At 34.4% G+C, this 15,491-nt stretch overlaps 3 protein-coding genes across 3 annotated transcripts in view; 1 reads left to right on the forward strand and 2 right to left on the reverse strand.

Annotated features, from left to right (window-relative positions):
• Nucleotides 1-1,321: 1,321 nt before the first annotated feature.
• Nucleotides 1,322-12,271, reverse strand: LOC119832541 (WD repeat-containing protein 81). Its single transcript, XM_038356205.1, has 19 exons — nucleotides 11,994-12,271; nucleotides 11,024-11,918; nucleotides 10,751-10,910; nucleotides 10,486-10,645; nucleotides 9,068-9,192; nucleotides 8,785-8,963; nucleotides 6,141-8,594; nucleotides 5,865-6,040; nucleotides 5,554-5,741; nucleotides 5,354-5,429; nucleotides 5,025-5,195; nucleotides 4,370-4,530; nucleotides 3,973-4,227; nucleotides 3,539-3,746; nucleotides 3,148-3,303; nucleotides 2,844-2,978; nucleotides 2,273-2,422; nucleotides 1,843-1,949; nucleotides 1,322-1,569 (listed from the first exon to the last, which is right to left on the reverse strand). The coding sequence occupies exons 1-19, from the start codon at nucleotides 12,198-12,200 to the stop codon at nucleotides 1,338-1,340; spliced, it is 6,195 nt and encodes a 2,064-aa protein (XP_038212133.1). The 5' UTR covers nucleotides 12,201-12,271; the 3' UTR covers nucleotides 1,322-1,337.
• Nucleotides 12,272-12,810: 539 nt separating this feature from the next.
• On the reverse strand, nucleotides 12,811-15,137 carry LOC119832383 (uridine 5'-monophosphate synthase). The gene is made up of 4 exons (XM_038356055.1): nucleotides 14,911-15,137; nucleotides 14,314-14,788; nucleotides 13,764-14,230; nucleotides 12,811-13,463 (listed from the first exon to the last, which is right to left on the reverse strand). The coding sequence occupies exons 1-4, from the start codon at nucleotides 15,055-15,057 to the stop codon at nucleotides 13,131-13,133; spliced, it is 1,422 nt and encodes a 473-aa protein (XP_038211983.1). The 5' UTR covers nucleotides 15,058-15,137; the 3' UTR covers nucleotides 12,811-13,130.
• Nucleotides 15,138-15,438: 301 nt separating this feature from the next.
• LOC119832438 (zinc finger protein 585B-like) overlaps nucleotides 15,439-15,491 on the forward strand; it is a 16,857-nt gene continuing 16,804 nt past the window's right edge. The window contains exon 1 of the mRNA XM_038356108.1: nucleotides 15,439-15,467. Within this exon, the coding sequence (XP_038212036.1) occupies nucleotides 15,439-15,467 (29 nt within the window). The remainder of the gene's footprint in view (nucleotides 15,468-15,491) is intronic.

Consider the following 15,491-nt stretch of genomic DNA (forward strand, 5'->3'; position numbering starts at 1 on the left):
CAAGCGTGTCTCACTTGCTTTCTATCGACTATAAAATAAAAGCGGCCAAGTGCGTGTCGAGTCACAAGCAGTGTGAGGTTCCATAGATTTATATACGCGGCACAACTAACGCCTAGCGCCATCTAGCGCCATCTATCGACATTTCTATAGTTATTCGAAATTTTCGATTAAAATATAATCGGTCACCTATTAGTGTGTGTTGAACGTTTGAATTTCTAACAACAACTATTTAGTTGGTATAGGGGCCATAATAAACAGGAAAATTTAACTTAATCGTAAATCATCTTCCCACACCCTTACCCATTTTTGAAAGACTAATCCAACGACAGTAGAGCCGTGTGTAAAAGTAAACTTGTACACATTGGGGAAGATGATGCTATTCATGTGGGGTTCCCTAAAACGGCTTTCTTTATTCCAGTTTTATTTGGAACGACAAAAAAAACTAATTTGTTCTTTATTGGCACGAGATAAACACATACATTGTAAATATCGTAAAAAATAATAAATAATTTCTAAACGCTTCGAGAAATTATTAGATTTCATACTATAAACATAAAGCAATAAATTGTGATGGAATGCTTTTACTAACGTGGAATGTTAAAAAATGTATTATGTATTATTCGAAATGTGTAATCAATCAACAACTACGGAATAAAAATGCATCAATTGTTATTACATAACTATCCATCGGAAGTAACTGTTCAATCAATTTAATTTTATCACAAAATTTAATTACATGTGGTCTTAAAAATCTGGCAAAAGGAAGCGTTTTTTAGTTGAGAGGTATAAAAAAGTAAACTCAAAATGTTATCCAGAAATTTAAAGGGACCATAAACGAAAACAATCCCATTCCGAATAGGCAAGACAAGCATTCAGATTTTTGTACAATTTAATAAAAAACTAAGAACGCAAAAGAAGAATAAACTCATTCTAGTACTTTGAATCTAGTCAGATCAATGCGAATCAATAAAAAAAATCCCTTAAAAATAATGTCTTCTACTTAACCTAAATTCATCTATAATGACTTAATCATATGCGCAGGACACGATCAAAACTCGTTTAAGCAAATTTTACACACTAAAGAAACGTTACGAAATTGCGGTTAATTGATATTTTGCCTCATTTACTCGCAAATTACATGAGATTAAAAAGATGACGACCAATTAAAATGAACTGAAACACCGAAATTCTAAATGTACGTGTAGTATAACATATATGTAGTATAACATATAAGTATAATGCGATAGTTTCCGAAACGTGCATTTACCGAAAACCAATATATATATATATATATATATATATTGGTTGTAATGATATTGAATGTACAAGCAACAACATCAGCAAAGCAAACTAATGGTGCCATTGTCGCTTCCCAACAACAACAATCTGTTGAGTGGCAACACCGACATACAAGTTAGCACGCCCTTGAAGGTGTCCGAACGCAGTTTGGTGCTGGAAAAGGAAGCTTCTTGATCCAACGACGTGTGGACACCGATACGATTATTTGTCGTCCCCGATATTAGCTCATTGTAATATACCGACAGACAGTGGACTGGTTCAGTACTACCCCTAGAACGTGAAAACATCCTTAGAGATCATCTACTACACTAAATCTACAAAACATTTACCTTTACTTTTTTTATAAAATAAAATAATTAAGTTAGAAAACAAGTTCACCATTATTTACTTACTATAAAATTTCAATCTGAATTACTGGAAACTGTAGTATGGCCAAAGCCAATAGTGTTCATTTTATATCTACTAGGAAATTGTAGCGTAATGCATTTAGAATAATTTTTTTACAGAATTTAAACTAATATATTTGAAATATCTAAAACTCACTTGAGATGCGCAATAAGTTCTCCGTCGTCGATTCTCCACAGCGCGGTAACTTGATCCAGCCCCGATGTGAGCAACCTGTGCTCGTCCACCGCCGCTAGCCGGAGGACCTACCATAAGTATCACAGTTAATATATCAAAACACATTAGAAAAACAGTTTTATTTGATAATTATATAAAAAGGGTATTATATATTGTTAAAACACTTCAGAGTGGGGCGCCTGATAGTATTTAATTGTTACAGCATAAGGAAAGGATAACTTAAATCACAATTAACAAGGTAACTTTATGCTATTGTCACGTTATAGTTGAGAACCACAACGAAAGTAAAGTAACATAATATATAACATAAAATAAATAATAAGAAAGATGAATAAATGAGTATGATTATAAATGATTGAGTCATCCCCCCCCTCCCGGCGCCCCCCGTTACCTCCCCGTCGTGCGCCCGCCAGGTGGCGCGCGTGCGGCCGGAGCGCGGCTCGAGCACGGCCACGTGTCCGCCGGCCAGCCCCGCCGCCACCCAGGCGCCGCCGCCGCCCACGCACATGCAGCGGATGAACGTGCTGGGGGCCGCCGCCAGCTGCGTCATCGATACTCAATTGCTTAAAAGTGCGCAATGGGCCAGTCTGGTCAGACTAGGCAGAATATTACGTATGCTCGTTGATAAAATACTAAAGAGGGAACTCGTGTGTCATTTAAAACGCATGATCGAAAAAAATACTAAATTCATAAACAGGTGTCGTGAACACACCAAGGCAACTTAACCGATGGATTGCTATGATAGACGCATTTATTAATACAAGATATTTTTTACATAGTTATTGAATATCAATATTTCTTTTATAATTAATCTTAACCCATATTCATAATATTAATGTGCTTATATCATTGCTAAAATATTAACTTATTATTTCTAATACATATTAAAACCCTCCATTTGAGGTAAGCTATACTACAACACCGAAGACATCACACATCTCTAATATGTCAAAGTATGAAACCTTAAGCTCGTGGTTATGTACTGGCGCACGCGCATCTATAAACCGCAAGGTGGCGTCGGTAGTGGCCGCTACCACCACGCTGCTCGCCTCTGACAGTGTGCGCACTATGCTCACTGGTGACTTTAAAGTGTCCAGCTAAAAATATAAAATACAATGGAATATTAGTAAATTGTGTACAATACTTTTAGAGATAGCTTTAAAATATATTTATTTCAAGCACATATCTACATTCTGAAGGATTGGATAGTCCTTGAAAAAATTGGCTGGAATAAAATAATTCCAATTGTAATTCTATTTGCCTAACCTGACAAACCACGCTCTCCATGAAGGGGTCCCATATATGCACGACGGAGTCTGTAGACACAGCTAGCCGAAGAGACTCCAAGAATGCCAGCGACAGCACGCCCTTTTTATGACCCGTGTACGTCCAGTTGCATTGCGTTGTGGCGTTGCCATCACCCTGAGGGAAGACGAATACTAAGTAATGCCAGCACATCAAATCTTACACCATATGGAAATCTATAAGGCGTCCACTCTTCATATAATTGTATGGCGTGCCATGAAATATTAATTTGTAAAATATATGAGAATTACCACATCCAATAAGTTCTTTGTAAAGACATTTGGTAAATTTTTCTAGTATTGTTTTAACTATTTAATTTCAACATAGAAACGACCATCAAAGACCATCCTACCTGATTTCGCAAGGACCACAACCGGACTGTCTTATCTTTTGACCCACTCATAAAGCTGTTCTCGTTGTCGAGACAGTGTATAGATTTAACTGAATGCGAGTGTCCAACGAACGTCTGTAACTTGATCTGTTTCAAATTGAAACGAGCTTCCTTGTCTGCGCGACCGATTTCGTGCTCCCAGTAGATCAACCAATCGCCACGGAGATGTCTGCCAAGAAGAAATAAATTTAAATTTTAAAAATAAATTGAAAATTTAAAGGCAAATCAACGAAAGCAAAGTAAGGATCATACTAATACGATACGTAAGATATCTTTACGAATGTTTAAAAACATAAGCCATAAAACCCAAAAAAACTAAGATAATAATAAACACTTAGCAGTGTTGACCGCTTATCATAAGATAAGTGGGCACTAAATCGATCAACAGTTCTTACCGGTCACTCCGCACGCCACTATCCATCTTACAAGCCACAACATCAAACCCATCCACTTGCGCAGTGCTCTCACAAGTGTCACTGACATCTATCCTGTTGCCAACCAGCGTGACGTTGGAGCCGAAGCTGTTCGAGCTGGATATGTGGTCCGAAAGGTCGGGCTTCTGGATTATATCGATATTTCGCTTGTTGAGCGGCTCATCGCTGAGCGACGGCTGCACACGCTTGTCTTGCCGAGATATATGCAGAGGGGAGCTACCGATTGAAAAAATTAACTTTTATTGTAATACCATCAAATATTTATTTTCAATTAAGATAGATGTTCCTTTTTTCTATTGTTTTTTTTTTAAATAAAATTCCAACGTATAAAAGTACAACATTCATAAATAGAACTTACCTAATACAATGTTTTTGTCTGTATTCTTGACAAAGGGCACGTATCGTATCACTGTTTTTCAGGCTCCGTTCTATAGCGTCCGTGCCAACAAGCCTCGTGAATTTGGTATAAGCATGATAAGCGAGTTCCGTTTCGAATACTATTAACAGTTCTTCCTGGGCCTGAAACATCGAAAGAATCTTCTCATTTTTGTTATGCATGATTACTATATGCATTCATATTATGTTTGATAGATGAGATTATATATTCCATCCGTTCCTATGTTAGAAAACCTAGTCCAAACTTCAATTTCCAAATTTTAAATACCACTACCACAGTGAAATATCGTCACTAAACTATTGTAATAATGTATGTATAAACTTTTGTAGGAACATATTCACCATACTAAGTCAGCAAATCAACTGAAATAAATAAATCGTTTTCTTCGATATCAAATCATACCTATTCACCATCGTCTTACGAAGACACAATAATCACTGATCATAACAAATCTATAAATTTATACAATGAGCAAGTAAATTCTCCAGTTCCAAGGAGAGTATTACACCTTCCTACACTTCCCCACTTTGCTATTTAAAAAAATTACAAGAGTGGAATAGAACAGAGAAGGATCTCTACTCCACTCCACTCTTCTTTTCTATTCTAGCGCACTCACAGTGAGCGTGGCGGCGTCGTGCGTGTCGGGCAGCGAGGGCGGCGTGCAGGCGAGCTCGGGCAGGTCGGCGCGCACCACGCGCCCGTCGCGCACCGCCCACTCCGCCGTGCTGCCGTCGCGGCAGATCTCCAGGAACCCCTCCAGCCGAGGCTCCGACTCTTGTTCGGACGACTGGGGTATTGGAAATGATATAGTTTTTAAAGGTCAAAACAGCAAATTTGAGGAATCGATGCTTAAAGTGACTGGTGGTCTATTAAACTCTACATTTTATCAAAAGTACATGAATAGTCATTTAACTGACATAAACTTTGGAGTGAACACGAAACTACCTTTTCTAGACTAGCGTCATCTTGTTTGGGCCAGTTGTCCGTTTTGCCGGACGCTTTATCAAATGCAAGGAAAAATCTGAAAAAATTACAACTCAGTATTAGTAAAAATTATGAAGAAGTCATAAAGGCTCTTAAAGGTGAATTTGCAAAAAATAAAAATTTAACAACAATATTTAATAGTACCCTTATCTTTATATTACCTTTGTAAAGCTGGTACACAAAGATGCTTTCTAGTCATCTCGGGACCAATTCTTAGAGCCAAAGCGTAAAGAGCATCTAATAACTTCCTAGTGAGAGCGCCCCTAGCGGCCGCACCACTCGGATATGAACATCGACTCGTGGACGCAAGCCGTAACGCTGGTTGCAAAATTGTTTTAAGAAATGTATCCTAAAACATATCGTACCTGTCAGATTAGCCACCAATTCCAAAAGGAAAGATAAAATAAAAAGTATTCTATCTATCATCATAATTGTCATAATTTATATAATATACCATAAATAAGTACCAGACCTGTAATTGTTCCATAACTTTGACATCAGACATAAAAGGCAGCAGGTACTTTATAAGCTGCAAGCAGGCGACCACCCCACCCTCAAGTGGCGTTGATAAACGGCGTCTACATGACGCGATCAGCTCACCCATATGTGGCAAGTATTGAAATATTATCAGCTGTTCACCGTACATTGCTGGAAATTTACGTCCACATTTAAAATATGTTGGGGGTAATAAAGTTACATAGGGGCCAAAGAGTACAGAATATTCGTATAAAATTTTAATGTTACTTACCCACTATCGAAGTGAGGCATTTTATCACTTTCATAGCGTTTTTATCCCCAACGACTCTGCTATTGACTACTGATATTTCATCAAACTCATCTTTTTCCTCGATATCACACGACAACAAGTTTTCTTTTCCAATGTAGCACAAAGTAAGCATTTTTAAAAGATTCCTAGTTATGTATCTACAAGTAAGTACCGGCCCAAGTCTATGTGCTAACCAAATGAGACTATCTGAACTCATATCGGATATTTTATATGAATCCTTGTATTCTTTTTCGTCATCGCTAACAGTTTTAACTACTGGATTAAAATGATCTACTTGCTCTTCTTGATACTCGGATGTAGGCGTACTTTCATTATCATAATTCTCAGAAATATATTCATTTTGACCTAAGTTCAAATAACTAGTGAACATTGATTTTGGTTTGGTTATATTTGGAGATACTATTTTTTGCATTTCGGGAGCATTATCCCTTGCTTCATCTATATAGTGATTTCCGTTCTTTGTGATAGTTATATTAGAAGAAATAAACCGAGAATTTTCTGTTAGCACAATGTCTGACGACGGTGAAGGTGTTTCTAGAACATTTTCCTTGACTGCGGCGTTAGAGTCAACGGAGCCCGTAGGAGATTTGCTTCTACTGCTACAACTGTGATTCCTCTCTTTATCATTTTCAAAATGGAACAACTCATTTTCACTTCTATTATCGACTTCCTTTTCTTTCAAGGCTTCGCTTACTTCAGACATGGCTTTTTCGATATTAGGTGTGACAATTTGTTCTGAACCGCAAGATGTATCAGGAGAAAATATATCGGAATTAGTAGTGAGAATATTTTTCACGTTATCATCTGAATATCTTGGTTTTTTGTTTGCCATTGAGCGACTGTGACATGAATGGCCACCGGATCCGCTATGATATGATATATCTTTATATCCGCCAACAGCTTCGACCAAATGTTGCGTGAAATTATCCAAGAAGCATTGGAGGCCCATTCGGACCATTAATTGAAGGAGAAATATGTTATGATAAAGTTTAATAAATTTCTGCTTGCTAGCCAAAATAGCTGAAGATGTAGAGTCGTTTTCAGAATACTTTTCTGATTTATCAAATACGAAATCGTCGTCTTCATATAGATTTAATATGTATTTAAGAAGTTTATTTCTAGTTTCGGCGGGACCTAGAGCTCTGCTCACTGTATCGAACAAATGCCAAGCAGCTAAAACAGATGTATCCTTATTTTCCAATAATTGTATGTAATATTGTAGAAAAATATCTAAAGCGTCAAACTGATTATAACCAGTGAATTGATTCAGAAGTGTACCTAGATGTGTAATACAAGCTTGAATTTTTCCTTCTGCCACTTTCTGAGCAAAATATAGTTTTGTTTTATCAATGTTCTGATAGCTTTCACAATGAACGCCATCACATTCATATGTATACAATATGTTTAATTCATTACTCGTTAGCTCATATTCATGTAAAGTGTTCAAAAGGCTATATAAAGTGACAAAACTCTGGGGGAAAGGTATAAGGTGTTGCATAAGTAAGGGTTGCAGTAACTGGGATGCCGTTGGCGGAGGCAGACCTTTATCGGTCACAACAGCTCTTTTAAAAGAATCGTCTGATTTTGGTTGCAATTCTTGTTTAAAGGAAAGATGAGGTGGTTGAACATTTAACAATAAGGACGCTATGTACCTAACACATTTTGGAATGGAATGAAAATTGTATTTTAATACAGTCCTACAACTATTGTATCTTTCAATAAATTTGTCATTATTCAATCTCAATGGACGAACGTGATTGTGAAGAAATATTTCAACTATAAGGCACCCTATGACGAGCATATCTTGCTTTCGACTCTCTGTTACGAATTGCTTATACACCAACGCATCAGTAGTGTATCTCGTATTAAACATTCTATTCTTTCTCTCTTTAAGCACACTGTCTATTTGAGTATCCTGAGTGACTCTTTTTAGGAATCCTTGGTCATACGATGCTAAAAACATGTGATTAGTAAAAGCTGTCTCGTCTGCACCATAGTTCGATTGGAAATGCGCATTGTCTTTATTATTAACTTGACACAGGTTTAATGCAGAAACATTGTCTTTATTTTTTTGTTTGTCTTCAGATTTGCTAAAGAAACATTTAGTTCGAAAATTATCCAGTGACTCGAGAGCCTGAATGGATGCTGCTGGATTAAATTCCTTGGGAAGGTATATGACACCCTGGCCATATTCAGAGCGTTGTACTTTATAGTGTCGCGAGTGAGAGGACGCTCTAGTTTCGTTAAAAGGAGCATCTTCGTCTTGGCCTTTGGTAAGCGAACGCGCTCTAGTACTACTTTTCTGACGACGCATTCGATGCGTTGGAACTGTCAGCCGAGATATGTGCTGCGGTAAACTGCTGGACTCGTCTTCTTCGTCTGATATATCATCAGAACTATCTCGGACGGATTTTTCTGCAAATGATATCACTCAATTAATTCCATTTTAATATTATTTAGTTAACTTTTGACTAATAGCATTTAACATTATGTTAACTAGTCTAGTACTAAGCAATTTATAACTAGACTTATTTTTCAAGTTGTGGTAAAGCTTCAATAAAGAAAACAAAAAAGGTTCACCTTATACCACATGAAATAAACTCACTTGTATCCCTTGGAGCAGTCCACCTCAGTCTGGGTGGAGCAGGGGGCGGAGCCCTAAGCTTTCGCGGCGGATGCGGCGCCGTCAGCAACTGCACTGTAGTGCCGCGGCGAGTACGCATATGCCCGTCTACTAGAGACAGACAAACGTTCTTTGATTTAACCGCCGCCTGTCCGGCAAGCCTGAAAAATAGTTATGTATTAAAACCGAACTTAAATTTCCTGAATATATCAACATTTCAACAAAAAATTAACAAAATATATGCAAATAAATAAATTTTTCTTACTTGTAACCAAAAGTTATGTCAATCCAATGATGTAGATTTTCTGATACATGAGTGCTTTCCAAAGCCTCACGATGCTTCGTTATAAAATCTTCCACACAAGTTGCCCACGAAGGTATGCCTAAATCCTACATAATATTTTAATTACATAAAAAAGTAATACTACATAAGTCAGATATTTTTTCTAACAAATAAAAAACTCATTTCACAGAAAAGGAAAAATTATAAACAAATAGTAAGTTAATTTGACCCAGTTAATAATACAATTTAGAACAGTAATGTTATCTTGAATGACCCATAATAATTAATTTTTATGTATACTTTATATTACAACTTGTACATAAAACATGACCTTAATTAAATAGATAATAGCATAAGATGAATTCATTTTAACCGATTCAATATTGTTCAACGTTTTCATAACCTTCGTTTTAGTGAATTTTCGTGATTTGGTTTGAGATTAAATTGATATTGCCATTTCAACACCAATCTAATTTTTTTATAATTTTAAGCTGTGATAGGCATCAGTAGCATGGTGTGGTGGTACCACCAGCTTTAGTATTTAAATAACAGCAAGGTATAAAAAATTAGACAATGTCTTTAAAACTTTTGAACCTTAAATAAAATAGTCATCCTTGAAATGGTTCAGTTGATAAAGTTACAGAAAACATATTAAAGAATTAAGCGCCACTTCTTTAGTTTAAACTCTCATAAATAGCTTTTCGCGCAAGTTACCCGAAAAATATCAGTTTTTATAAATAAGCATTGCATTTTATATCTGTTGTTCACAATTAAAATAATAAGTAACTTAAAGGACAATGATTAGTAGAACTGTTTTTATTGTATTATACACATAACTGATTGTATAAAATAAGTATTTTATACAAGAACTCAAGTAAAACTAATTATCAATTATCTATATGATTCCTTAAAATCGCATGTCGTAAATTCTTAACAGATTGTAAATATCTTTTTAACATTAAATGTTACTAACAGTCTGCCACAACTTCGCCTGAAATCAATGTTTGCAAAGAAACAAATGATGACAAATGATGATGGCAACAGGCATACTCTTAATCCATACCAAAAGATTTTTTAAATTGTACAAAGTTTTACTCCTTTTTTATTATTTATTACAGTTACGGAGTGTCAGTTAACCTTCACAAACATTCTGTAACAGACAAAAACTAGGTTCATTGACATTTAAAGGCAGTATGGTTTTGTTGGATTGTACAAAAATTTTATCACAAAAAGTATAACCTTGCTTCACTGTAAAAGTGCTCCAGATCATACCTTGTGTTTTGAGATATGAATTTCATACAATTTTCTTAATATGTGTATTTTTTTTTATATATGTATGTATAATGTTATACAAGTACATAAAAATTATCATGTTAAGCTACCAACAAAAAACATCTTACTGGTAAATCTTCATGTGTACTCTTAAACACAGTAGGATCAGTATAAAATTCTGGTATGCACTCATCAGGTGTCCACTCTTGCATTCTCTGAATGGAGGCAGGATATTCTGCCGGAACCCACTTGTTCCGGACATATTTACAGAGGGTTTCTTTTGGTGTTCTAAAACATAAAGTAATAAATGATAATTAACAAAAGATATAGATAAAGAAGTGCTATATTCTATAGAACCAATCTAATTTTTTTTTCTAATTTTTGTATACTGACCTTCTAGCCAGGTATACGTAGCATGTGATATCAGATAAAGCATCAGTGACATGGTGTGGTATCTGGCCATTGGCACTGGTCACATCATATGTCATATCCAACTGTCGATCACCTTTGTTCAATCGGTATTTTGATTTACTTAAATCTCTCCAATTGCGACCTAAACATGGAAATAATCTTGATTTATTTACCATTTACTTATTTACATTAGTAAAACAAATATGTATCACATAAAGCTTGTCAATGTATATTAAAATTGATTTTAATACTGACCACATCTTGAAGAAAAATCTGTAACCCATGGAACCATGAAATGGGCTTGAGGGTCATTAGCAGCTCTCCCAGCCAAAACATTCAAATGTAACAAATAATCTAAATTGGATATCCGTCCTCGCACCCATAACATGCAAAGCTTTTCCAATTGTACAACATCATTACGCCAGCACCATTCCTCAGTACTTTTTTGAGAGTTATGACTTTTTATAATTTGGCTCTGTGATGTACCTTGCTTACTTCTGTTTTGTTCACAGATTAATGATGGATTTAAACAATGCATATTATTTGTTATTGGTGGCACTACTTGTATCCATAAATCTTCTGCTAAATATATATCTCGTAGATCCAATGCACCCAAACATAGGCCCCTGTCACTCATAGCTTTAGATGCACTCAACAATTGATAAATAACAAACAAGCTCCTGGCATATGTCTTATCTATTAGGTTTGGACTGAAGTTTAGGCAGTCTAATAAATTATTTTCATAATAAGTTCTATATACAATAAAAAAATTATTGTCACTTTCTAAAGCAAACATAGCTGCCAATAAATTATTATGAGTGTCGTAAGACTTGGAAGTATGTTTATTCAATTCTTTGTACTCAAATTTCCCACCACCATCTGGTCTTATTTTAATTATATTACACCCATATAATCTTATGATTATTTCAGAGAGCAATTGATCGTGTTCCAATAAATTAACAATTGCACTTTCTTTATTTTCTTCCGCGTTTTGTGAATATTTCTTATAGGATTCCTTCCAAAGATTTCTTTGATTGTTTTGAGACACATATTGAAGTAATTGAGAAAATGTTAAAGGCAAATCAATATTACTTTCTGTTAGTTTATAACGCGGCAAAGGCAAAACTTTTGATATATTTTTACTTAATACCTACAAGAAATGAAAATGAATATTTATTAAGATGAAAACATCATAATGTAACAAACTGTATTTGTGAAATCCTACCTTTATAAAAACTTTTTTCCATGGATAAGGAACACATTCACCTGGTTGCAGGGTAAAATCTATATTATTTACACAATTATCCACATCTAAATTCTTAAGCCACTTTTTCAACCATGTATTGTGGACAACAACTGCAAACAGCGTGTGTGAAGATGTACTTTGTATGTTTTTACGATTTAATTTTAATTCCTTAATTATACATTCCATGTCTACATAGTTTTTAGTAATTAATATTTATTCTTTGTTTTGTTTTCGTCCACCTAAATAACAGATTGATATTTGATAGTGATTCTGACAATTTATTTGACAATTCAAATTGACAACTGACAGATCGATAAAAGAAAGTGATACAGATTATATTTTCTAAGCACTAAAATACGATACTCTATACACCATGGTCCATGTTCGTAATATACTATGTCCATCATCCATATCCATACTACTAGTCGTAATATATATAAATTACGTGTCACATTATTTGTCCGCGATGGGTTCATAAACAGTTCAACCAATTTTAATCAAATTTGCCCACCATATGCAGTTTAACCCAACTTAAAAGATAGGATAGTTTACATTATTTTAATTACGGTAAAAGCCAACCCAGTGGGGCCGGGGCATGCAGCTAGTATCGCATTATATTAATGATCCATACATGCGATATAGCATTTATTTGATAAAGCCAATAATGCAAAGTCTAAATCCACTGTGCACCTGAGCCTTGCATCGTGTTTACAGATATGATTGGCAAGCCAAAAAATAAAAGTAATATTTGTATAATATTATATAGGTTTATAAGGTAAAAAAAAAACAAAGGACATTTGTACTATAAAATTTATTATCAAAATAACAAATATTTCACAACAATAGTATTTACTTTCGACTTTTACTAAAATTTATATAAAATAAGTGTATATTTATGTAAATATATGGAATCAAAAAACTTATGGAATACGTTTTATTCACTTACAATTAAACTATATTTGTTAAACCAACAAAAAATACCTTTTTTATATCTAGATTTTGTGTTGATTAAAATATATCATAGACAAAATATGGTATAGCATGGCATTCATTCAAAATAGTGAATGCTCGATATTTGAAATTAAATAATATTTTGTACTCATTTTTTTTATATTCTCACTCTAATTTCCCAGAAATTCTCTTTGTATAGCACCTCCATAGGGCATCTTTGTAAATAACAGCCTGTGCTTCTGCATTCTTAGCAGCTACAATACCCCTTCCAACAACAATAATATCTGCACCATTTTCCAGTATGACCTTCTCTGGGGTATTGTATACTTGGCCTAAATCATCCTTTGAACTCTCCAGTTTCACTCCAGGAGTCAATTGGATGAGACCAGGGTTCTTAAATGTGTCTTTCTTTTGACAAACAAATCCTGTTATCAATTCAGGATACTTTTCAGCCATCTTAACTGTAGCTTGTGTATATTCTGAAGTTATAAGATTTCCCTGAGAAAATAAGAATTTTTTTTAACTACTATTTTCTGTATTATTTTGCTTAGCTATACAGTATTCATGGCTGTAAAATAAAAATAAAATAATACAAATAATTAAATAATATTATAAGTGTACACTTTAACAAAAAATCTGATTTTAGTAAATCATTAAGATTCTCAATAAAATTTAATCCACAATGAAACTGACCTGAATATGTTTAAAAAAGCTAAATTTTAGTCAAAAAATGTCTTTTATTGCTAACTTTTATAATTTTTTTAAATTATACTACTAATTAAATAAATATGTTATTACCTCACAACTCATTTCCGCTAACAAGAATACTCCTTTTTCACCATTAGATGAATTATTGAGTGCTTTCAATATTCCCTCACCAGGCAATGAATGAGAAGTTACACAATCTGCCCATTTGTTAACATTATATATGCCTTGTGTGTATTGCATGGCAACTGTATTGCCGATATCTGCAAATTTTCTGTCTTCTAATATTAAAAAGTTAAACCTCGTTGCCAGTTGCTTCAGTGCAGTCACAAAATTCTGTGAGAAATCTTGAATAATGTCTATGTGGGTTTTAACAAGACAAATATGTTCTCCAACTTTTTCCAACAGATCCAATATTTGAGAACTTGATGTGAGGTCAACAGATAAACAAAGATTGGTCTTCTTTATAGCCATAATATTGAAAAGCTGTTTAGCTATAGCATTTGATGCTAACTCTGCTCGCTTCTCAAAAGGCATCAGAATTCTGTCCAGGGGGGGCACTGAAAAAAAAAGTTATATATATGATTACATTATTAACATAAAATACACATAATTTTAAAGACTAAAGCCAGTCAATACAAACCTACTACAGGAGCTTTAACATTTTGTAAATAGTTTTTAACATCAGAAGCCATTTGTTCGGTTATCTTTTTATTTTCAACAAGTATGCTTATCAATTTGGACATAGTGAGCAGTGCTTTCATTTGAACATTATTGTCCTCCAAGTTCTGTCTTCCGCCTTGTTCTCTATCTAATATAATAACAGCTTCCTGTGCCTTCAGGCCCTCGTTACGTAAGTCATTTACAGTTTCCATAACACTTGAGCCAGATGTTACAACATCTTCAATTATTAAACATTTATCTCCTACTTTATAGTGTCCTTCAATTACTTTCTTTGTACCATATGCTTTTGCTTCTTTTCTTCTCATTAACATAGATTTTTTAACTTTTACACTAAGTAAAGTTGCTATTGGTAAAGCTGTATAGGGCACCCCGCATACGTGATCATACTCGCTATCAACAATTGCGAAATCATACAGTAGGCCAGTTATCAATTCCTGAAAACCAAAGAAGTCCATTTATTTTCTTTGATTTTATGATGTACTTAAACATACGTTAGGGAATATTTTAATGTTTTTTCAATTAAAAATAAACAAATTATCGACTACCTACTGCTTACCATAACCTCTGGGTAGCTAACAATAACTCTCAAATCAAAGTATACCGGTGTTTTAATACCACTTTTGGTCATGAATTCGCCAAATTTAACTGCATCTATTTTAAAGAGGCTCAGAGCCAAATCTGTTAATTTTTTTTCGTACTCCATTATTTACCACACACGTGTTTAAACTGCTCTTATAAAACTTGAATTTTCATACAAAAATAATTAACCGAGAGCGTCTATAGTACGTTTCACTAAAGAGTTCCCTTGTTGTTATGTTGGTAGCTACGAAATCTGGGGTTGCTACTTTTTCGGGGAGATTTTTCCTTCAAATTAAGGAATAAAAATAAAGTAACTATACAAATATATCTTTATATTGAAAGTATTATTCTACTAATATTATAAATGCGAAAGTTTGTGTGTTTGTTTGTTACCTCTAAACGAAAAAACTACTGAACGGATTTTAATAAAATTTGGCACAAACATAGAAGGTAACTTGGATTAACACATAGCATAGTTCATAACCCGATAAAATATTTCTGTGGGATGCTATGGGACAATAACATTAAATTACCGTATTCACGCTGGCAACGCCGCCG

This window comes from Zerene cesonia, chromosome 15 (assembly GCF_012273895.1).
Source record: "Zerene cesonia ecotype Mississippi chromosome 15, Zerene_cesonia_1.1, whole genome shotgun sequence".
NCBI lineage: Eukaryota > Metazoa > Arthropoda > Insecta > Lepidoptera > Pieridae > Zerene > Zerene cesonia.

Bases quoted from the DNA above. Each gene is read 5' to 3' on its own strand.
- LOC119832541 (XM_038356205.1), bottom strand. From the start codon at position 12,200: ATGGAATGTATAATTAAGGAATTAAAATTAAATCGTAAAAACATACAA. The intron at 9,193-10,485 runs GTAAGATGTTTT...AATATTATGTAG, and splicing joins GTACACATGAAGATTTACCA to GATTTAGGCATACCTTCGTG. The intron at 5,196-5,353 runs GTAGTTTCGTGT...CCAATACCCCAG, and splicing joins ATGACGCTAGTCTAGAAAAG to TCGTCCGAACAAGAGTCGGA.
- LOC119832383 (XM_038356055.1), bottom strand. From the start codon at position 15,057: ATGGAGTACGAAAAAAAATTAACAGATTTGGCTCTGAGCCTCTTTAAA. The intron at 14,789-14,910 runs GTAAGCAGTAGG...TTTGGTTTTCAG, and splicing joins TTAGCTACCCAGAGGTTATG to GAATTGATAACTGGCCTACT. The intron at 14,231-14,313 runs GTTTGTATTGAC...TTTTTTTTTCAG, and splicing joins TGTTAAAGCTCCTGTAGTAG to TGCCCCCCCTGGACAGAATT.